The sequence below is a fragment of the Penicillium psychrosexuale genome, assembly GCF_028828465.1.
Source record: "Penicillium psychrosexuale strain IBT 29551 chromosome Unknown utg000004l, whole genome shotgun sequence".
Taxonomy (NCBI): Eukaryota; Fungi; Ascomycota; class Eurotiomycetes; order Eurotiales; family Aspergillaceae; genus Penicillium; species Penicillium psychrosexuale.
Window position 1 is genome coordinate 5675409 of NW_026643189.1, and position 22975 is coordinate 5698383.

At 49.3% G+C, this 22975-nt stretch overlaps 10 protein-coding genes across 10 annotated transcripts; 6 read left to right on the plus strand and 4 right to left on the minus strand.

The window, feature by feature from the left end:
- Positions 1–215: 215 nt before the first annotated feature.
- Positions 216–1235, plus strand: N7518_008042 (Aspartate/glutamate/uridylate kinase; the record flags this gene model as incomplete). The annotated part of the gene is made up of 1 exon (XM_057188969.1): positions 216–1235. One exon carries the CDS (start codon positions 216–218, stop codon positions 1233–1235), a length of 1020 nt encoding a protein of 339 aa, XP_057040672.1.
- Positions 1236–1373: 138 nt separating this feature from the next.
- On the plus strand, positions 1374–1628 carry N7518_008043 (Aspartate/glutamate/uridylate kinase; the record flags this gene model as incomplete). The annotated part of the gene is made up of 1 exon (XM_057188970.1): positions 1374–1628. One exon carries the CDS (start codon positions 1374–1376, stop codon positions 1626–1628), a length of 255 nt encoding a protein of 84 aa, XP_057040673.1.
- A 1169-nt stretch (positions 1629–2797) lies between these two features.
- N7518_008044 (RTA1 domain-containing protein) lies at positions 2798–3987 on the plus strand (the record flags this gene model as incomplete). The annotated part of the gene is made up of 4 exons (XM_057188971.1): positions 2798–2819; positions 2868–3246; positions 3334–3571; positions 3622–3987. The coding sequence occupies 4 exons, from the start codon at positions 2798–2800 to the stop codon at positions 3985–3987; spliced, it is 1005 nt and encodes a 334-aa protein (XP_057040674.1).
- A 4678-nt stretch (positions 3988–8665) lies between these two features.
- N7518_008045 (ketopantoate reductase family protein) lies at positions 8666–11207 on the plus strand (the record flags this gene model as incomplete). Its single annotated transcript, XM_057188972.1, has 5 exons — positions 8666–8699; positions 8780–8900; positions 8952–8992; positions 9063–9492; positions 9548–11207. 5 exons carry the CDS (start codon positions 8666–8668, stop codon positions 11205–11207), a joined length of 2286 nt encoding a protein of 761 aa, XP_057040675.1.
- Positions 11208–12359: 1152 nt separating this feature from the next.
- On the plus strand, positions 12360–12794 carry N7518_008046 (DASH complex subunit HSK3 family protein; the record flags this gene model as incomplete). The annotated part of the gene is made up of 1 exon (XM_057188973.1): positions 12360–12794. One exon carries the CDS (start codon positions 12360–12362, stop codon positions 12792–12794), a length of 435 nt encoding a protein of 144 aa, XP_057040676.1.
- Positions 12795–12990: 196 nt separating this feature from the next.
- N7518_008047 (histidine phosphatase family protein) lies at positions 12991–13938 on the minus strand (the record flags this gene model as incomplete). Its single annotated transcript, XM_057188974.1, has 4 exons — positions 12991–13054; positions 13138–13353; positions 13430–13693; positions 13763–13938. 4 exons carry the CDS (start codon positions 13936–13938, stop codon positions 12991–12993), a joined length of 720 nt encoding a protein of 239 aa, XP_057040677.1.
- Positions 13939–14174: 236 nt separating this feature from the next.
- On the minus strand, positions 14175–14561 carry N7518_008048 (uncharacterized protein; the record flags this gene model as incomplete). Its single annotated transcript, XM_057188975.1, has 1 exon — positions 14175–14561. One exon carries the CDS (start codon positions 14559–14561, stop codon positions 14175–14177), a length of 387 nt encoding a protein of 128 aa, XP_057040678.1.
- A 1369-nt stretch (positions 14562–15930) lies between these two features.
- On the plus strand, positions 15931–17079 carry trm44 (tRNA (uracil) methyltransferase; the record flags this gene model as incomplete). Its single annotated transcript, XM_057188976.1, has 1 exon — positions 15931–17079. One exon carries the CDS (start codon positions 15931–15933, stop codon positions 17077–17079), a length of 1149 nt encoding a protein of 382 aa, XP_057040679.1.
- Positions 17080–17746: 667 nt separating this feature from the next.
- On the minus strand, positions 17747–19354 carry N7518_008050 (CorA family magnesium transporter; the record flags this gene model as incomplete). Its single annotated transcript, XM_057188977.1, has 2 exons — positions 17747–18317; positions 18366–19354. The coding sequence occupies 2 exons, from the start codon at positions 19352–19354 to the stop codon at positions 17747–17749; spliced, it is 1560 nt and encodes a 519-aa protein (XP_057040680.1).
- Positions 19355–20281: 927 nt separating this feature from the next.
- Positions 20282–22310, minus strand: N7518_008051 (WASP family protein; the record flags this gene model as incomplete). The annotated part of the gene is made up of 3 exons (XM_057188978.1): positions 20282–20313; positions 20367–22035; positions 22101–22310. The coding sequence occupies 3 exons, from the start codon at positions 22308–22310 to the stop codon at positions 20282–20284; spliced, it is 1911 nt and encodes a 636-aa protein (XP_057040681.1).
- Between the last annotated feature and the right edge of the window lie 665 nt (positions 22311–22975).

A 22975-nucleotide genomic window follows, 5' to 3' on the forward strand; every position in this document is an offset into this window, starting at 1 on the left:
CACGGTCAGGCCGGGGGTCAAGGGAAAGCAAGACGCGCCACATTTCGTGATGACAATCGTGCAGAGTGCGCAAAGCCCGAGGCGAGCACGACTGCCATTACCAGCACCCGACTAGTATAAGCCCAGCTCGACGAATCCTCTGACCACTCAGCCCCTAGCTTATCTGCAATCGGCCAGCTTACCTTGGCCATTGGTGTCGAGGTAATTGTTCCACTATGCTGGCCCCATTGCTGGGTCGTTGCGGGCTCCCCACTCGCGCTAGCTGGGGCTATCTCTCTGTCCAGTCTTCGAGAGGGCAGCGGTTCTGCATGCATACCAATCGTGGGATAATAACCCAACTGCTACGTCTCATTGACTCCACACAGCACATACAGCAGTATCTCGGCCAGTTTCACCCTTCGCAGGGCGAATCTCTGGCCGTAATCGCTCTCGGGCCGGACTCACTCTCTCCGCCGCGAACCGCCGTGCGCGAGCAGCTCGAACAGCTTGCCGGCTCACTAGCATTCCTACGCAGAGTCGGTCTGTTTCCTGTTGTCGTACATGGTGAGTTAGACCTGGATCTTCCGTCCATATCGAGAGTGGAGGGGCCCAACGATCAGCCGAATCGACTATGTCGCATCCGCACGACGAACTACCAGCTCAGCGCGCTCCTGGAGCAGCAGGATGTCGAGACACGGCCCATCTCCTCTGGTATATTTACGGCCGTCTCTGAATCTGACGGCACGATGTCCTACCATCAGGGCCATGTGACAGATATTGCCACCCAGGGAATCAAGTCCGCTATCCATAATGGCTATATACCGGTCGTGGCAGCATTGGGCACTTCATCTGCAGAGTCTCGCACGTATGCGCTGGACACCCATGATGCCGTTGCGCAATTGGCGCGAGTACTGCAACCGTTGCGTAGTATTTTCCTCGTTCGCGACGCCTCTCCCTCCTCCATGTCGGCACTCATCGCTACTTCTCCCGCGATGCACGATCTATCGCGCGAACTCAGGCCTCATGCCAGTATCATGCTGGGGGAGGCCACGGCCTTGCGCAGCACCATCTTTCCTGATCCCGCGCTCTGGACGGTACTGCGTAATGCACGGATCGTCCAGTCTGCCACCTCTCTCCAGGATTTTCCTTCACGAGAGGCCCTTCGCACCGCCCTTCAGCGTCACGTCATCTCCAATGGGGCCATTGACATCGATGCACTCCTAACGCAGCTTGAGACCAGGGACTTCATCGCTTAATTTGACCACGACCCGATCTCGTCAGCACCAGAACAGACAGTCAATAACCTCGCGCTCGTTTTCACGCAAGCATCGTTCCCATGGCAATTTGCTCCATCGCTGCCATCGGGTGATGCGGAGGCATATGCTCCATGCTCCATGGCCACATCCGTCGAACAGGACAGTATCATCGGAAACATATCAGAGCTCGCCTTGTTTTCCATCTTCCACTTGGATTGGCATAATGGCGTGGCTGAGCGATTCTGGGACCGCATTCGGGAGGACCACGTTTCGCTCTGGGGCTCCCTGGCGGAGACCGATCCCAGTCTATCGTGGTGGCTCACTCGATCCTCCGGGCGTATTAAGCGACAGCTGGAGGAAAAGATTTACATGTGGTACGGGCCCGTCACTTGACCGTGTAGAAGGCGGCTGGGCTGTTCAACCTGGACTTCTTTATTTCATGATGGCTTAGGGGATCGAGGTTGATATAGAGATATGTGCAAGCTCAGCTGAATGATAATACTTGATAATGATTTTGGTGAACGAGACACGTAGATATGTAGTCGCATCTAAGCAAGAGCGCGTGTGTGATAAACTGGTGTTGCGAAACAAACGGTCGCGTTGCCATACTTTTTCTGCTATAGTGCACCGCCTTTTAGGCATGCTCAGCTCAACACCTCACCCGTATTCCCTAGATGTTGGTTTTTTTTTTTCAACTGCGCACGAGTTACTTTTGCTTAGGAGAAGGTGCAGAACAAGCCTCATTTATCAATCAGTGCGTAAATCTGAATTATCAAGTGCTTTTAATACTTGTAGATGGTGCAGTTACAGATGCACCTGAGCACCTCACGGCGCCGATAATATATATATATCCAGAGACCCCCAATCGCTGTTGTAGCCACTGGCAACAACGCAATAGCCACGAGATAGTAGGATACTTAAGCGAGTACCTTATGGATAAGATGCAGATCCGAGAAACTACCTACATATCTAATAATATCAATTTTCAAGGTCAATGGCAATTCGAGTAAGATATATGCGTTGAAATGGCCCGTTTTCAAGGTTCCAAGCCTCCCGTCCGGGCCGACCCGGCAATTCGGTCGAGATCAACATGACAGAGAAAAAATTGAGCCGCCTAGGCTAGGCGTCAACATATTTTTTTCCCCATCGCGAACGCCAGACCCTGCCATATATTCTTCATTTCTTTGTCTCTTTTTCTCTTTGTCTAAGCATCGTCGTTGACGGTGGGGCGCAATCGCGACGGGTGGGTCTTGTGAGATGTTGAGCCCTAAGCGTCTCACCGTGCAGCATTCCCAAGGTTGCCGCCAATCTGACACACCAAAATAGCCCGGCCTCTATACGAGGCTAGAGGCGCTTGGGGGGCCAGAAATGCGTGGGACCAATGCCGATCAGGCAGCCATTCTAAAGGCCAAAACCCGACGGCCGATCGACTGTGAGATTTAATTCAATTTAAGAATGTCGCCCGTCAGCACCTTGTGACTTTTCTCCGCTCGTCTGTTCTGTTGTTCTTCTATCACTGTCTTTGATCTTTGAGTGCTGTTACACTCTTGTTGGCCGTTATTATGGGTTGGCCAACTCATTGTGGTATGTTCTTCTTCTATTAATCTTCTGGGCCTTGACTGATCTTGATAGATTTGTCCAGCGAGGACGCTCAATATGCCTACTGCGCTAACGGGCCCGCCGCTGTCTTCTTCACAGTTATATTCGGACTCACCTGGATCGCCCATTTCGCTCAAGCGGTCATGTACCGGAAGAAGTTCTGCTGGGTGATTGTAGTGGGCACAGTGTGGCAATGCATCGGAATGATTATGCGCACCTACTCGACCATCGATCAAACCAAGTCGACGACCACGGCCGCCGGACAGCTGTTGATTCTTCTGACGCCCTTATGGGTGAACGCCTTTGTGTACATGATCTTCGGCCGCATGGTCTACTACTTCTTACCAGAGAAGAAGGTGGCAGGCATTCGGGCCGAAAGACTGGCCCAAATCTTCATCTGGCTTGATGTGAGGTGAGTTTCGCCCCGAAAGGCGGCCCTGGGTCAACTGTCCAGGACACTCTTCTTGTGTAATGAAACTAGCTGACTCTGATCTGACAGCTCTTTCATTGTTCAAGCAACTGGTGGTATCATGGACTCGGACTTTAGCACCGAGATGAACAAAATCGGACTGCACATCTACACAGCCGGCATTGCAGCGCAACAGTTCTTCATCCTGTGCTTCTGCGGACTACTATTCGCCTTTCACCGTCGGATGCAAGAGCGTGGTAGCATTTCTCGTGGCGGTGGCTGGCGCCCATTGGTGATGGCCATGTGGGCCACTTTGACATTCATCACGGTAGGTCACCTTTCCAGGACCATTAATTACAGACGACTAATGCATATTAGATTCGAATCATCTACCGTCTGATTGAATTTGCCGATACCGACAAGGCCGGGACAAGCCCCTTGACCCTTCACGAGGCACCCTTTTACTGCCTGGAATTACTGCCCATGCTCTCCGCCATGGTCATCTGGAACATCTGGCACCCTGGCCGTTATCTCCAAGGAGATGACTGTGACTTTCCCAAGAAAGTAAAGCTGTCTCGCAATGAAAAGAAGATGATAAAGCAAGAAGCCAAAGATAGCAAGCGCCGGGGTCATCGTCGCTCGTCTAGTCGTAAGGGTGCACGTGTTTCTGAGTCTCACCCGGCGAATTCGTTCGACGAAGGGGCTCTGGAGTCGCAGGGTTATCCATTGCGAGGACATAGATAATCAGCTACATATCAAGTAGGGAGTGCATACAGAGAGAGTTTTTCAGACATGATCAGCAAAGTGCCTATTGTAATTCCAAGCATTCAGATTTACTTTCAACAGTTACTTGTGTCACAAACACTCGAACATGTATCAATGCCGGATTTCAAATACTATCTGCATTATCTTACAAGTTGTTCAATCTAAGTCTGTCGAGAACGGACATTCACACTGGCAAGAGAGAGGTATAAGTACTAACAGTTAGAGGGACATTCTATAGGGTAGTCCTGGAAGATCAGTAGCAAAACCTATCCTCCGTGGCCGCACGAATCATAAGCTTAATCAGGCAAATGGAAAATCTAATATGATGTGACCGGAGTTTTGTTGGAACTCTCGTGTGTAAATAGAAACAGAGAGTATCCCGCTCACCTGGGCAGGCTTAACCTGCCACTAGACCCAGGAAAGAATGCAAGAACAAAGAAGAGACACCTGGGTACGCTAGCCCCGTCCCAGAGGCAAATGAACCGAAGATGCAGAGAAACCAGAAAATTGAAGATGATAATATATCCCAAACCCATTCTTATTTATAGAACAGCACCTATATGCAAGCATCATAAACCCTCGTCTGCCCTTCAAAATCTGAAATATCCAACTGCACCCCAGCATGAACCAACATCTCAACTAGTTCTTGCTGGTTCGACTCACAAGCCATATGCAGCGCGGTACGTCCCCACCAATCCTGATCATTCACAGCACGGGCTGAATGCTCAATTAGGACGCGCACAACCCCCGGCTGCTGAGCCTGTACGGCGATATGGAGTGCTGTCTCACCCTTTCGGGTAACCCAGCTGATTAGGTCTCGAGGTGGGGAGCTAGATAGTAGCAGTCGCACTACACCTGCGTGACCTTGTTGCGCGGCTGAATGTAGTATCCTACTGCTTGTACCATATAAAACAGCCTCTCTTTTGTTTAACACATTCCTTATTCTCTAGTGGTATATTAGTAGTCAGCAGCCACTTATCGCGATTATATAAATATATACCAAGATAGATATCGGAGGAGAACCCTCCTTTTATCAATTACACTCATTTTACCCTTTGGTCCAGTATCCTACTGCTCGTACCATACAAAACAGCCTCTCTTTTGTTTAACAGTTAATATAGATTAGATTCTAACTATAGAAATACCTACTGATAGTCTAATAAAAGCTTTACCCCGCTAGAAATAAGAACAGTTTAGGGAATTGCTTGGAATATCTGAGATTAGTCATCTGATTAGTTATGAAAGCAGATATTAAAGAGAATTTTATTAATTGAAGACAGCTCTTGAAGCTCTAAATTGTGATTACTTCAAAAGCTAGGGGGTGTATCAGAATCTAGGATGAATACTGTTATTTTTCATCCCTGATACAGTTGGGTCATATGACTGACTAGGCTGGTTTTTCTGCAGAAAAACTAACTCAGATGGTTTTTCGCCTGAAAAACCAGTCCCGCAGTTTTTCGCCCGAAAAACATCCTTTCATTTTGTTTTGTTTGTTTTGATTACTAAGTTGTCCACAAGATTGTCATGTTTTAGGACTATTGTCATTTTTAGAGAGTTAGAGAATTAATTGAGATTTTTCTGCCACATATACATTCGCCTTACCACCGTTTTTCCGTCACTATGATATACGCGCCGAGGGCGTTGATATATAATGAATACTTATTCCTGTAAGGGCGCTAAACCTAACTTAGCTAGTATTATATTTAATGGTCTAACGCGAGCGCTGGGTGAAATGACCACGATTTCCCCTCGAAAGACCACGCACAAACGTGGTCTTTTCGCCGTCACCCCGACTTACTCCGTACAATCTATCCGTACAATATACGGAATCCATAGCTCTGTTTATCTCAACTCCGCTAGCTTAATCAACTAGACATAACAAGAAATAGCGTCCCTCAATCGTATCAGCCCAGGGCCATTAGCCTATCATAACCTCTGATCGACCCTCTTAGTACAAAGTGTTTTCTGTATTCACAAATTCCAATCACGCTTTTCTCTCCTTTTTATTTTACATCCGTGATGTTTCGAGGGAATTCGACTGCAGATGGTAGTCGGGGGCCCCTGTGAGATTAACTTGGTTTCAGTGAGACGAGGCTATTGGATATTAATGGTCAAACTTGGTATTTAATATTATGGGTACTTCATATATATACGGAGTCCAATTTCAGGCCTATGGCTGGGGCGCAGTCATGACATCTGTGGCTTTCCCCTACCGTAAAACCTTTCATAAGACCGATTGTGGCTGAAGCTGAGCAATACGATGGCTTTTATATAGGAAGATCTGTTTCCGGATCTCCGCAAACGTGGTTCATACCCTAGTTCATCTGAATGTGTACAACATACATAGATATTGCAATAGAATACGGAGTATACAGAGTTGTGTCTATTTCCGGCTCCGAAGGAAGATGGAAGAGAGGTGTCGAATGTACTGTCATCAATGTGGTTCCACCTGCACAACGGGTTATTATTCGTGCAGTTTTTATTATTATATTGCATATTCCGTTCCCCCCAGAGATCTGGACCCCAGCTTGATATATGATCCATGTTCTAGCCCTTTAATATTGAGCTGGAACAGCGAAGACACATTGCAGCCATTGCAGCCATTGCAGCCATTGCAGCCATGCCTGCATTTCACACTCTTTGAGCATGCCGTAAAATATTAAACCTATTTTTATGTCATTAGCAGATTGAATGAACCCAAAAAAATTCCCCGATGTCAGAAAGATACTTGGGGCCGATCCCTTGATGCGGTCGGACAAGCTGCAAGCATCATTGCTTCGGCACGCGCGTCGATCACTACTTTGGTATGTTGGGATTATCAACTCCGCCTCCCCCTTCTAAGGCATGTGGACAGTCGATCCTGGACATCCCTTGTAATTATTCTCTCAGCCTCTCGCCTTGTGCAGGACCCATTGGTGAACTATCGATATCTCCTAGTCGGGCAGTTTGAACGAGTCTGAAATGATCAAAAGTCGCCAATCTCCTTGTATCGGGGTTGATGGCCTTTTTACTCTTTGTATCCCGATAACCTCTTCCATAAATACAACATTCTTTCCAAGGTTCAAGAGAATGTCGCGGTGGGGAGGAAGAGGGGATATTTGACCCCTCCTACCGTTGTTCCAAGTCGTACAACACACGATGCACAATGCCCTGTGGCCATGTCCTGTGGTACATCAGTCCGGTCGTCGATTGGATGTCGATCAGGGATACAAAATTGATGCGTTCATCTGCATGTTGTCCGAACCACCCCCAGGTACCGGTCCAGATACCGGCCCAGGTACCGTATACATGCACAGTTGATGCCGTGTATGGGATTCGGGAGCCGAACTAGACCTATCTCCTTGGAATGGTTCAAAGAATGTGCCCGATATGCCGTCCTGATTTGAGGAACTGGAGATACAGGTGTATGCTGTTTACTTCGGTAAGACTACACTGGAAGATAAACCCACGGTCCATGTTTCCAGAAAACACCTGGGCACGTACAAAAGTACTTCGCTTCATTGGCGGGATTCCCGATTATAGGTTATTCTGGACGAATCTGGAGTACGGAGTACTTTGACACTATATATCTTGCCCAATGTTAGTTCCGGCCGAGGTAGGTGGGTTTTTGGAGTGGAGGTAGGTGACGAGACCACCGACGCGGCAAAAAACGCGTCGTTGGAGTGCTCCAATTAACGAAAGACGTCAAAAGAACAGTACAACATACAACATAGAGAGCGAGAGAGTGGGAAAACAAGGACAGAAGCAGATCGGGGAGGCCGTTTTTGGGAAAGGCAAAGTCAATTTCAAAATTACGGTATTGTTCTGTACGGATCGGAAAAGGAAACTAAAGTTAATTATAGCATCAGACTATCAAGGCACCAATATGTACTCCGTAGTACATGCCCAACTCTCAAGGCTAGCAAATATAGATTGCTATATATAATTGAGTTGGCGATATCTGCGCCTGACCACCCATGTGTGTCTACCAAGTATGTATTTCGAGTATATAGTCTACGGGACAAGCTTCAGTCTAATTGTTGTTCCATATATCAGCCGCAAAATAGCCAGATATGGAGGTTATACCCGTAGGATGTTGAGTAGAAGTAAGCAGAATGGATCTCAAGAGTGTATATCCAAATAGACGGAAGGAGAGTCCAAGGAAGTAGATCAAGAAGAAGATTAAGAACATCTGCATCCATCTCTTTTCCGTCAAAATATTCTTATCGCTCCTTGATTTCCGTTTCCGGACTGAGGGGATCCACGACCATTGAGAACTTCCAAGTATCAAGGAGAAAAAAGGGAAAAAAATTTGAAAAGAGAGGTTTGGATAACCGATCGCATTCAATCGTTTTGGTCTATTATTTTACTTCCTAAAGCGTGAAGGCAAGAGAAATCGAGAGGAGGTAAAAAAGATAACACGGCAAAAAGAAACTTGAACGTGGACAACCCTGTCTTTTTCCCCCCCGGTCTAAACTTCCATTCGAATTTCGAATTTCATCCTTCCTCTGATTACAACTCTCCTTCCCTTTTTTTCCTCCTCAATTTCTCTTCCCTCTTCCCTCCTTCAATCCCCCTTCGCTCTTTTCCTCCGTTCTCTCGTTTTCTCGTGTTATCGGGAACCTAGACCTTTTGACCTGGGACTTTCCCACCCAGTTCCTTCCAGATTTGAGAGATCATGGCTCCTCCTCCACGTCTGCGCATCCTGTCCGGTGAGTTCAACTTCCGCCTAAATCTTAACGTCTGGGATATCACAAAAAGATGGTTCGTCGTCTAACGAAAGTCTGTGTAGTCGGTGGCAATGCGATCTCAGCCTTTCTCTCATGGCGACTTCAGGCGACAGCCTCCTGCGACGTTACGCTGGTCTGGAAATCCGGATTTGATGCCGTGTCTCAATACGGCGTCTCGTTCAAGTATGTATCTAGGTTGCTGTGTCACAGCCAGATGGCTAATTCCCTCCGCAGATCAAAAGCATTCGGCAACGAACGATTCAAACCCCGACATGGTGAGATTCCGATATCAACACTCGGCCTAAGCCCTAGCCAGAGCCCCGGCTGACTTGTCCCGGTTTCTAGTTGTTCGTGCTCCCGAAGACGCCTCATCCCGTGAAAATGCCTATGACTATGTCATCCTCTGCGTGAAAGCCTTGCCGGACGTCTACGACCTTGCCTCCGTCATTGAATCCGTCGTCACTCCCCAGCACACCTGTATTTTGGTGAATACGACAAATACTCTCGGAATTGAAGCCCATCTCGAACAAAGATACCCTACCAATGTCATCCTTTCTCTCGTTTCCAATGTGGAGATCTCCCAGACGGGCCCCAGCGAGTTCGAACATCTAAGCTCGAGTGAGATTTACGTGGGCGCAACCAACAAATCTTCCTCCATCCCGACATCAGTCCAGAACGACATGGCGGCGGCATTGGCAATGACTTTGAACTCCGGTCAGGTCGACTGCAAGGTTTCCGATAATATCAGACAGGAGCAGTTCGACCGAATGATAGGGTGAGTTCCTTTCGATCCGCTCGAATCCAAACTTTGCATGCTAAACGTCTCCCAGCCCGATCGCGTTCCATCCCGCAAGTGTTTTGTTCGACACCCCAAACCATACACAACTCCTCGAAAAAACCGGTGTTCGTCCACTGATAATGGGCTTGATCGACGAGATGATGGAGCTGGCCTCTGCGCACGGTTGCTCATTCCCCAGCGATTTCCGGGATAAGACGGTCCAAAAAATGATTGCAATGGAACCCCCGACCACAATGTACTCAGATTTCCAGGGCCGACGCCCCATGGAGGTTGAGACTTTCCTAGGGTCACCAATCAAGTTGGCAATCGAGTCCAATGTTCGCGTTCCCCGGATTGAAACAATGTACGCAATGCTACATCACATCAATATCGCAAACCAGAACAAGTCCCGGCAAGAGTCACCCCCTGCATCGGTCATGGGTCAGCCGCCTCCCCGATTGTCTTCCGCACCCCCACAGCAGCGGCCTATGATGAATGGTGGCCCGCCATCTATGCGGGGAAGTCGAACACCCTCAAGCATGAGCATGGCCCCGCCACAAAGACGAGGCCCACCCCCTGGTATGATGCCAAGGGGCCCAGGCGGACCGATGCCGATGCCACCCTCCAACCGAGTTCAGCGCGACCCATCATTGGAGGGACTTGAGGAATTCAGCCATTTGGTTGTCTACGACGAGCAGGGCGAACCGAGTATACCGCATCAGAATGGAAATGGGTACCCCGAACCAGCACCTGGCCCTGCTTCAGAGTTGACATTGAGGGAGAGAGAGCTGGCTCTTCGCCAACGTGAGCTACAGCTGCGTGAACAGGAGATGAACATGCGCCGAGGTCCTCCGGGCCCAGGACGTCGTGGACCGGCTCCCTCCCGCCCTGCCACGGCCTTCGATGAAGAAGATGAGGATTACTTTGACCCGATGGATACCATGGCGATTCCTCACATCGACCCCGACAGTGTCGACATGATGAGCATGACTTCACGCCGAGGGCGCAAGGGCCCCAGCCACAGCCAGTTGCGTAAAAACCCAGAATTTGGTGTAAGCGCTGCTCCTTCTGGAGGCAGCCGCCCTTCCTCATCAGCCTTCAACCGCTACTTTGGCAGAAAACGCACGAGTGACCGTGTGATGCAAGAAATCCCGGGTCTCCATGATTCACTTATGGACAACCCCATGATGAGCTACTCCTCCAACAGATATGGAGCCGTTGACCGAAACCAGATGCACGCGGATTCTCGAGCCAATTCTTTAACGGCTAGCCACATGGGCGACTACCCACCTCGACCTTTTCCACAGAGCCGGCGAAACAGCCAGACTCCTATGACTCCATTCGGTGGACCCCCGGGACCCCCTGGCCCAGGAGGGCCCCGGATGGGTCGCCCTCCAATGCAAGGTCTTGGCCCCTCTGGTGGACCTAACAATGGCCAGCCATCACCTCCTGGTAACATGCGTACGCCGGTGCCGCGCTATCCTCAGGGACAAGGAAACGCGGCAGGGCCGCAGCAAGTTGAGCAACACTATGGGGTGAGCAACGCGTTCCCCGCTAAGGGCCTTCCTAAAAACCAGAATCTGACCGGAAGTGCGAGCGCCAGCGCGGGGAGTGGTGACAGTGGAGCAAGTGCAAATATTGATTCCGAACCCTCATCTCACAGTAGTCAGGTCAGCCTCGGCGGCCAGGGGGTCGCGGCGCCCGTTCGCTAAAAAATCCTTTGAAAAAAAATCCCGCTTTTCTCAACAGCTGACCGGCGTTCCATGATTGAATTCCCTTTTCGGCATTGCATTTTTCCTCGGCTTAGACAATCATCGTCCGCCGAAATTGGTCATGTTTGGACCTTTTTGCATCATGGTGTCATTGTGCTGGGACTTTATTCTTCGGTCCCGTGCTATTGAAGCACTGGTTAATACTCTGCTGTTCGCTTCTTTACATATACATGAGGGACATAGGGGTATTCGTTGCTCATCTTTTCATTTTTTTTTTTTGTTTCGGAGTGTGGTTGGGATAACGAGGTGCGCGTGCGAGTTTTGTCTTTTTTTGTGTGATTTTGCTCTGCATCGATACTCATCCTGTTTCGCGGCATTATCGATTTTTAATGAGGCCACTACGCGAGCCTAGACTGGGACATCCTTATCCTTGCTGTTTCTCTTCCTCCTACCTCCTTTTTTCATCTTTACAGCATGTCGATATAGCGTCGTCGTTGGCTCCCCTGCCCACCTTTTCATCTCTCTGCATGACTGTATACTATCAGCTGGCGCATTCCGTTTCCTCCCATCTAGACTCGTATACGCCTATTGTCTCCATTTTGTCTGTTCATCATCATTCGCTCCCCCGGGTATTTCCTTCATTTGCCGTGTCTTTTTCCTTGTCTCTCATTCGGCTTGGCTTGATGCAAATGGCCTCATCTTTGATTTTGTGGTTCGGTCTGGTCTTGGCGCTTCCAAAAGAGCGGGGATTGAATTTATTCGGTTCATTGAGTTGTGTCGTGATCTGCTTATGGGGTTCGCGCTTTGCTGGGAAAATTAATGAAGGGTGCACTGCAGTGTTCCGTTTCGCTGCATATTTTGAACAGCACTTTATTGTTCCAAGGAGCACACAAATTGATAGACCTTACCGTTATACCGTTGAGGTTGTTACAGCTTATTACCATCCAAGTACGTACTAGTTTAATGAATAAACAGGAGATATTCGAATGCCGTATAAAATGAAGTATATCTGTATCGACACGTGATTGCCTGATAGTAAACAATCCCGCGGATAACCAACACAACCTCAAAACAAAATCCAACCTTCACGCGAGCAAGACCATACCCAGAACCATATCTCCCACTTGAGCCAGTTTCCAAATTATAAACAAAATGCCACCCCCTCCAATCCACCGCCGCCAAGAATCTAACACCACCTACTCCCGCCCCTCTATCCTCCCAGGGAACGGCAACTACAACACAACAGCAACCCACACATTCAACGCAAACCCAAACACTACATACACCCCCAATTACAACTACAACGCCTCAACCCCTTCTATGTCCGCTGCTAAATCGCGGCAATATGCTCACCTCCATTCCCAGCTCGCACAGCTCAACGCCAACCTCGCCGACACGGAGAACCTACTCCGCATGACCGCCGTGCAGGCAGGGGACATGCGCTTCCTAGGCGGGTATTCTGCGGCGCTTTTTATGGCGTCTGCGAAAATCCTGGGAGAGGAAGGGGTCAAGGGAAATGCGGACAAGGAGAAGAAGGCTGGTTCCGAAGAGGGAGGAATCAAGAGGGAGGAGAGTGATGAGGATTGAATTGATGAATCATTATGATTGGGTATTGATTTGATATGATATGGTGAGTCGGATTGATCGTAGTTGTGATGCTTCATGGGCTGTCGGTAATAATTTCCATGACTTGGTGTGCTAACATATGTCCAATGTTCAACCCAACAGCAGAGATATGACTCCCTTTCTTCTTATGCTCTCTCTATCCAAATGAGGTGTTTTCTTACTCCACAACGAATTGACCACCGAGAATGATCGCTGGCTCATCGATGTTATGGTGTTCATAACTATTTCCAGTCATGTTAGCTGTGCTCCATATACTACGGCAGGTGGGTGATTTATCTCTGCCTAAAGGCCGAGCCAGCCTTACCTGAGTGTGCCTACACCACCAGCCTCGAGAATGAGTGTTGTCTCCGTCAACGGCTTTCCAGTCCAGCGCATGGCAAAAGCACGCAGAATATGGCCGTGCGCGACAACAAGAACATCGCCCTTGAGATTATCTGGGTTCTCAAAGCAGGGACGCTGGTATTTGTTCTTGATTTCATCGATCAGAGCGTCAAGGCGGCGAATGACATCCTCAGGGGATCTGCCAGGAGGGAAATGGATGTTAGCATGGAAAGACTACACCCGAACAATGTTCAACGAAGAAAATAATCACTTACTCTCCACCGGGACACCCATCGGTCCAAATATTCCACGGCCCCTCGCCTTTTTCAGCTCGCAGCTCACGGATCTGCTTACTCGTCAACCCCTCATAGTCCCCGTAATCCCACTCTCTCACCGCCTCCGTAACTTCAACCTCAGCCTCGGTCCGGATTGCCTCCTTGTTTTCGGGCTTCCCTTGTTCACCCCAAGGCATTCGTCCCCGGCAGCCAAGCTCGAGGAGCTCTAGGGTACGCTGGGCGCGGGCGCGGGGGGAGACAAAGCTAGAACGGCTTTGTTAGTTGCCTTCGGAGTGGAATAGTGGTCATCGGTGTCGACGAATTGTTTCTTACACATGAGCGAGCTTCCTGGGAACAACTAGTCTGTCGTTTCCGACGAGGGCTTTGCCTGTTGCTTGAATGCGCTTCTCTCCATTGGCTGTCAGTGGTAGATCGGTGACACCGGTGTGTCGACCATTAAGCGACCATTCAGTCTCGCCGTGGCGGATAATAAAGCATCGGGGAGCCATTATATATTATTTGAAATGGATCTAGTGAAAAGGAAAGAAGACGGAATGAAAAGAGAAATCCGGCACAGGTTCAGGTCTGGGTCTCTTTGCGTCATGGGTGGACCCCGATAACAGGCTTATCACCTTTTCTACCTCCAACCTCGGAAGATTGTCCATGTGCAACTATTCGGCTTTCAGTATATTAAACATTAGATTATCTTTTGATCTATTCCTAGCCCAGCAAGGATATCAACATATCACTGACAAGATACCTCAAAACTGTGGACTGTCTTCTTCCGTGAGATGGGTCTACACTTTGTAGTACTTCCAGTCTTGATCTCTTCGACCATCGAATGCCGTGAACACTTCTTATCCCTGAACAATTTCACCTTACAGCTCCGATCGATATTGACGTTGATGAGAGCCTCCGCACCTCCATTCTCGAGGTTGGTGCGGCAGCCCGAGGACCCCTGTCCCGTGTAGCTGACTGCAGTGCCAACGCAGTGCTTGTTGTGGAATAGGTCAAAGGTCCAGTTGTGTTTTTGGGCTTGGAGTTCTTCGGGAGGATGTGAGGTAGGGTGGCCAGCTATGGTTGCTGGGAGGAGGAGAGTTAGGGTAAGAAGGGATTGTTGGATCAGCTTCATTTTGGTTTGATGGGTTGATTGCTTTTTCTTTCTTTCTTTTTCAATGGGAGATTGAGCTAGATATAGTTCCTTCTCAGCATTGTGTAGTGATGACTGCCGTCCTAGGTCTTACCGCGGGTTGACGCGCACATGCAGTTCGTACTATGGGAATACACCTGTATGGGCGACGGATCGGACCACTACGACAAAACTAATTTTTGGCTCACCGCTCTAATCACCGCCTATATGATTATGGTCTTGGGCCTGTATGTAATATTGCAACCTCTTTACATTCACCTCTAGTATATGTCTATCAATTAACCTTGAACCTTTTAAAGAGTAGATTACCTCTCTCTATAATGGCAGTACGATATTTGAGAGAGGAGAGTGTACTATGTAAAGAATACGTGTACTTTGGAAAATATCAATTTGCGTAAGGAGGAGAAGATGGTGGTATACGGGGAGGTCATATGACCTGGAATAATCTACTAGGTATAAAATAGTCTTGGTATTCATAAAATTGCTTAGTCATCGATGCTATAAGGTTCTAGTTATTCCTCTGTCTTAATGCCCTATACCAGAATTCACCGCCTTTTAGAATTCTACTAGTTCTACCGATTTGAAACTCCTAGTCGGCAGTATATTTAATAGGAAGGCGGTCCAGGAAGACATTTTCCTCCCGAAACAATACTTACTTACTCAGGTATACTTACTTGTCAGCTTCTAATAGTCGTAATTAGTTTGAAATTTATAACTCTTTTAGAGAGGGGCATTTTAATTAATTAGACCTTTAAATTTGAACTTAATGCGACCGTTGGAAAGTGAGTAATTAGAGAAAATATAAATTGCTGTATACTCATTACAGCTGTGGAACAGCGTATGGCTAGCTGACTAATTTTCTGCTCGGCAGAAAATTAGTTTTGTCGTAGTGGTCCGATCCGTCGCCCATACACCTGATCTACCTATCAATTTGTCTTACAGGATATTTTGCATACATCCAATTTCTCTATCTGCAACTTGGCCAAATGCTAGCCTCTGTCGCTTGTTATAACCCATGTCGATCAAGGCTATGTTGACCAGGCTAGGAACAGTATAAACCACTCAGCCCTCTCTCTGACCTTCGATCCAATGCTTCTAGAGAGGGAGTCCACCGCCTTTCTCTCCGCCTTGTTTACACTCTTTCAAGTGAGCCGAGTTGTCCAATATTCTGCCAGGCAAATATCCATGCCACCATGTCGCTTCCACACAATATTCTTTGATACACCATCATTCAATGAAACCGTGGACAGCAAATTCCTTGACCCAAACGAGCCCTTGGGGGACCCATCCAGCCCCCGAGAGAGCAGTTCACTGAAACTGTCGGCCATATTTGGTCATCTAAAACGTTAATATGGAACGCCGACTCACCTCTAGAAATGTGAGCCTGGACTGGGTTGAGCGAGGTGATCAAGCCGGGGATATTGTCTCAGTACATCTCATTCAAAACACATATGCCCGGCTGAAAGCCCAGTATGCAGAAAAGTTGCGCCAGAATTGGGTTGAACAACTTGAGTCACCCAACCAAGCCCTTGAGCAGCTGTCTCTCGCTGCGTGCCTAATTGAACTGTGGAGGAGCATGTACGGCGCTATACCAACAACAGAACAAGAGCAGCTATTGGAAAACACAGCGCCGTTCCCAGGATTCGTGGACCTGGCTTGTGGGAATGGTATCCTTGTATACGTGCTTCTCATGGAAGGATACAATGGCTTAGGCTTTGACGCTTGCCGTCGGAAGTCCTGGGAAACATTCCCATCAGAGATACAGGAATGTCTGGAAGAGAGAATCTTCATTCCTCGGCCTTTTGTGGATGTACTGGACTTGGAACAAATTGGAGCGGCGATACACACCGGCGATTTCCCGGATAATACATTCATCATCTCCGACCACGCAGATGAGCTCACAGTATGGACCCCTTTAATGGCCGCCCTATCAAATCCCTCATCGCCATTGCCTTTTTTTGTGGTTCCATGTTGTTCTCGTTCACTTGCTGGTTCGTCGTATCGATATCCCCCGCCAAAGGAGGGTGGTCCAATACAAAAGAGTGCGAATGGAAACCCTGTCGCAAGGAAAGTCGATGATAAGATCGAACAGAATCTACAGCCTGCATCTGGTGATTTGAGGGCACTTCGGGCAATCAAGATCGAAGAAAAGGCCGAGAGCGGGTTTCTGAATTCGATGATTGGATCCCTCGCTGCAAAAACAATGAGTCTTGCCGAGGAAATTAGTTTCGATGTTGAGAAGACATGGCTACGCACTCCGGGAGCGATTAACATGGCGCTGATTGGAGGTCGACAGCAGGTCACAAGCGAGTGGCTAAAGAACCCGGGGTCTATAGATTCTCTAACGAAAAGAAACCAAGAAGATGCTGTTCTGAAGAAGATTATGGAAGTGGTTGAGCGTGAGTGCTCCCGAGATGGTGGCATTCGGGTAGCTGCTAAGCTCTGGGTTGAACGGACGAAGAGTCTTCACCGGGGACAGGGGACAGTGCACCAAGCTTAATAAGATATTCAAATGAAGATGCCAATAGCATTCACAGATGACTGCTACCTACCTATCCTACCTTTCGTGATTCAAGTACATTTTTGGTAAACGCTCTAATAGCAGAAAACGAGCCCAATCCTCCTGGACGATATCCTGAAGGCAAGAGCACAAAGAATGTAGAGCACAGCAGCAACGCCCTAAAGCTAGCGTTCCAAGTCCAGAATGGCCGAAGTATTGATAACGAAAAGAAACCGTGTCACTAACCATCTTCAGAGAACCTCGAAGCTAACAACTGATTCTTCATAAGGCTGCCTCGGTGGTTAACGAGAGAAGGATAACTCCATATAGTAAATAACCCCGGGACGAAGCGCATGGGACAAGGTATATTAATAGCTTGCCAAGGAAGATCAGCAAGTACTTGGCTCCAACAGGAGGGCCCCTTTCAAGGAAAATGATAGGGACAAATGGCATTAATATGTCATCATATATGCTCTAGATCTATTCACACCTAAACAAAACATAAACATATAGTGAGGGGAATAGAGAAAGGAGTGTGCTAATGTACAATAATGTTACAGACCTCTTCAACTCCGTTGCTAAATGTTAGTTGAAGATCCAAATCACAACGCCTAGGCTCCCATTATAACGCAATCAAACCGTCAAGACATACTTGAATCACTACGTATCAGGCATCAGACTTCATATGATCTTCGGGGCAAGCGGCCTCTTTTCCACTGCTGCCACTTTCCGCACGAGCGTTGTTAGAGGCCGTGGCTGATGCTTGCATAGCAGCCTTGGAGTTGGCAGGTGTCGTTTTTGATGCAGCTTGAGCTGCAACCGCAGCCGCATTCTCCTTGAGGCGTCTCAGGCGTTCGGGTCGGCCCTCCCCTGGGAGACTTCCCCATACCGGTTCGATTGAATCGGCACGCCAGTTAGTCCGATTCCCACCGAGCGCGCTGCGCTTCGGGGAGAGCGGGGAGAAGGTGGAGCCTCCCACGCCGGATTCACCCCACATGCGGACGCGTTGAAGCTTGCGCAGTTTGGAGAGACCGTAGACACAGACGACACCAGTCAGAGCAAAGCAGAACACGGAGACAGCCCCAAAACCGAAATCCGATTCTTCAATGAAATTCTTCAAGTTCATGCCGTAGAGAGCGGAGAATAATGTTCCTGTTGCGAGGCCGAGTGTTCCAATGCTGAATTTGAGATCCATGAGCATGAGCGAGTTGCGGTTGGCATCAAGGATAGCCTTGACTCTGAGTTGTGTTAGAGGTGCTTTGCATATCATGAACGATTCAACTTACACTTCTTCCGTATTGCGAATACTCGTCACCAAGTTTCCACTGGCCTGAACAATCTCATCGCACACTTTGTGGTATGACTCCAGAAGCATTTCCACTTCTTGGTGGTCATCCTCTTCTCGCTCTTTGCCGACCGATCTCTCAGATAGGTACATTGCTGCTAAATCATCATCCGCCTCCAGCAAATCATCAATGGCATCTCGTACCAGGCGAGCTTTCTGCTCAAATGTACCCAGTTTCTTGGAGTAGATCAAGAGATGCCGGAGCTTATCTCGGTCAATGTCCTCCTCGAGTGCACGAAGAACCCGCACAACAGGATCTCTCACTCCATTAAACTCCTCTTCTAGGCCACTCGTGACACTAATGAGGACGGCTTCCAGCGCGCGAAACTCGTACGGCAGCGGTTGACTGGCACCCTGGGGTTGCCTTTGGCGGAGCTTTCCTTCTAAATCGTAGATGAACAGCGATTGCATGTATGAGTCTGTTGATCCATACGCGTCAAAAACGAGTACCCGGTCCGCTTTGATGAGGACGCGCAGATGCAATAGATTGATGAGAATTGCTCTAGGTCGTACCAGGATATGAGGGAGAGTCGACGAATCAATCTTACGTAGATCTCGGGGAAGAAGGCCATACTGAATCGTGATGCACCGGTTAGCAAATGTCAAACTCAGACTCGAGACCTTTTTACCAACCTTGGCAATCAGCTCCTGCTTCCGGAACTCTCCGTTAACGAGTGTAACGTCTCCATTGATATCAAACTCCGTGCATCGAATTCGCAGTTCATTTGACGCCTTAGCTGATATGCTGCGGCCAATATTAAACATCCCCTCCGTTCCCTCATCCATAAGCCCAGGGCCAGCCGGGCCTTGATCCTTGTGGTCGGAAGCTTTATGCCGCTTGAGGCCAAAAAGCCGTCGGAGAAAGGGTCGGCTTTTCGTTGATGCATGACGCGAGAATTTCAGCTGCGTAGGCACCAATGGCGGCGGCATTGTTGCTCTAGTGGAATTTGGTCTTCCATACTGAGTGCTGCATAGTGTGGTATCAAGTGTTGCGGGGCTATGAGTATTGAGACGCGTCCAGCTCGAGAATTGTCCTGTCGAGAAGCCTTTATCGCGGCTGGCAAGGCGCTTCGGATAAGCGCATGCTGATGGTACGGCTGAGAACCCAGACTGCGATCGTAGAAAGCGCAATAAAGAGGCAGAAGGCGCAGACAGCCTCGGAGACAGCATGTCTCTGAATTATCGACCGAGCTGTATCGCAAGTTCTCCCGATCAGATCAGATACGCATTTTTTCCGTTTCCCGGAACAATTTTGACCCGAGAATCAGAACTATAACTGGAAAACACTATTCCTCATATCTTGTACTATGAGAATTAGAATATTGATTCTATCTACGTACCAAATTACTATCAATTGGTCAAGTCAAATTACTTCCTTCTCGGCTCAGTGCCCAATCAACCATCACCCTTCTCCCTACTGCATTGATTCAAGTTTGCCTCAATCGCCTCATAGTTGTTGGGAATTTGGAGTTGGTTTGGCTGACTGATATGAGGCCAATAGGATCCAAAAGACGGAAGATAGAGCACAGAATTTCAACGGGCAAAGACCCAAGAGAGGGAGGATTATTACGGTGGTGTAACCTAAACTCCACTGGCCATAAACATGTGGAGGCCCCCGGTGTCATTGGACTAAGAAAGAGAATTTAAAACATATACTTCCTCGTACTGAGACTATCTCTCGCCACTGGATCTACCATGAAAGCTATATACAAAGTGCATTGCCCCTCTTTTGTTGACACTTGAAGCCAAACTTTTAGGCAAAACGCTGGACCAGGAAGCAGAATGCTCAATGCTCGCAAGAATGCGCAAAAGCCAATTGTATCTCGAAATACTTGAACAGTCACGAGTACTAACTGCTCACCAATCGTCGTCGTTGTCTTTCTCGTCATCTACCAACATAGTTAGCATATAGATCCGCCTTTCCGTGTTGGGATTGACTTACCACTTCCGCTGACTCTCTGTTTTCGCTTGTTGAGAGCATCTTGCAATGCGCCGGCCAAACCACCTTGAGGGGCGCCTCCTGCGTTGGAGCTTGTAGCTGATGACTCGTTAGCACCACCGGGTACCAAAGCTTTACTTCGATCTTTCTTTTCCGTATCCTTGACCTTGCGCAAGCCTGCGCCTCCGTGGCCGCCAGAAGCTCTGATGGACGCCAGCAGATCGCTGTGTCCACCGGCGGGCTTTGGCAAGGGTGGTGCAGCACCACCTCCAGGCGCCCCAGGAGGTGGAGGCGGCGGCGGTGGTCCACCTGGTGCCCCCGAAACAGGCGCCGGAGGAGGGGGAGGGGGCGGGGGGCCACCGGGTGCTGCAGAGCCAGGCGGCGGAGGTGGTGGAGGAATGCTAGGAGAATACGTAGGAGCCGAGGGCGGGGCCGGGGGAGGCGGTATTGGTCCTCTGGGTGGGGGAGGAGGAGCTGCCGCAGGAGAAGACGGTGCAGCTGGCACGGGTCGAGGCGCTGGGGGGGGTGGAAGTGGGGGTGAAATGGGGCCTCTGGCGGGTGGAGGAGGAGGCCCAGTTGTAATGCTCATGGGCGGCACTTTGGGGGGCAGTTGGGGTGGTGCTGCTGGGCTCGCCGTGCGAGGCGGCGGAGGAGGAGGTCCACCTGGTGCAGGGCTACGGCTGGGGGGTGCCGGTGGCGCAGACACCTTGCGATCACCAGAGAAAGGCGGTGGTACCCCAAATCGAGATTGACTCGATTGAATATATTGACTATCGTCCATCGGTGTCTTTGGTGGTCTTGGCGGCGGCGGAGGCCCAGCATTGACGTTCGAAGTTGCGCGTGGACGCCGCGGAGGCACAGGGCCAGCGGGCTCAGCGAATTTTCCTGCGTCTGCAAATGGAGGCGGCGCGTTGAATCTTCGCGCAGGCGGAGATGGCTCACGGGGGAGGGAAACCGGTTCCTCTGGTGCTTCAGAACGTGTTTTCCGTGATGGGGGCGGCGGCGGTGGTCCCCTTCTGCTTGTCGAGCTAGAACCCGTGTCTTGAGGACTGATCGTGGCTACTTTCGGAGCGGGAGGTGCAGAAGGTGGCGGTGGAGGAGCAGCCTTTGGTTTATTCTGATCCTCAGCAGGGACAGACTCAGCCGCTGCCGCCTGCTTCTGGTCAATCCAAGCTTTGATGAATTCGGAATTCTCAGCGATTTGGTCTTCGGTAATTCCCATCCCCTTAAGCTCATCCAGCAAACCTTTCCAAGAGGGGTCACTCGTATCAAATGGCAAATCCGGCTTAGCTGATGGTGTGATTGGGGACAGTGTCAGAGGTGGAGGAGCAATCTGTATTGAAGGCGCAGGTGCTGTCGGCGGTGGTGCACTGGGAGTTGGGCTCGAACGATGTAACAAGCTGCCAAACAAAGACCGTCCTACTTTCCCATTGGTAACAGGAGCAGGTCCCTGGCCTCGAGTAGATGCGAATGGAGTCTTAGTGGTCTCTTTACTTGCATGTTTCTCGCGCTCATGCACCTTCTTAATAAAGGTCTTGGCCTCCTTCTCGTCGACAAAGGACAGGCCGGCGGGACAGGCTTCGAGCTCGAATGTATGAAAGAAGGTTCGGTCCTGGTTGTAAGCGAAGTTGTCATAGATCTCCTGATCCCAGATCACGCCCCTGCCAGTGGGCTGCATGCAACAACGCATTGTCAGCACATCTACTCTTATCTCCAACAGCAGTATGGACCGCTTACCGAGACATCGACTATTTTAAGCCAAAAAGTCCTTCCCACGAGGTCATTGCAGAGGACAACAGCCCCTTGAATTCCGGTATATGTCCATTTCTGTCCATCCGGGTAGGCGACGTAGAGTCGCGCGACAGCTACGGCGAGGATCTTGTTGGCGGGTTTGGGGACATTCCGCTTAACAGTTTCCTTGTCGGCATCACTGAGGATGGAGGGCATGGTGAGTCGAGATGGTCCCCCACTAAATGGAGAGGGGAAAGGTGATAGTTCGAAGGGTGGTTACGTGAGTAGAGCACACATCCATGGATCCATGGATTGCAGCCGGGCGGGTATCTTCGAATGATGGAATAGCGCCAACACACCGACGGACACGGTAGTGGGGGAGGGGGGAGGGTACAGGGTTTCCTTATAATCGATTGATTAGATCCGAAGGCCGGGGTGTTAGAGAGGAGCCGACCGGCGGTTGCCTTAGAGAGTTGGAGAGGATGAACCGGAGGTGAGAAGGCGTAGGCGGGGCGCAATACACCGGAGTGACCTGGCCCTACCGCAACACCGCCATACCGGCACGTGGTACTTCTCTTGTACTATTCAAAGTGTGGCTACTTATATAATTGTTTGATAGTCTTTCTATTTGATATTTTGATGTTTCAAAAATACAAATTGATAGAACATTGCTGACATGATCTTCGTGAGTGACGAGGATAGCGGGATGCGGTTTAGCGTGCTCGTTTCAATGGTGTTCTATGTCATACAAGAAGGAACCATTTTAAAGATGAGCTAGTTAACTAAGTGAATATGCGGTGTGTCAATATGGCTGACCAGAAATAGGATGTACGCAGCATATTAAATGTATAGAAGACCTCGGGAATATTCTTTGGACTAGC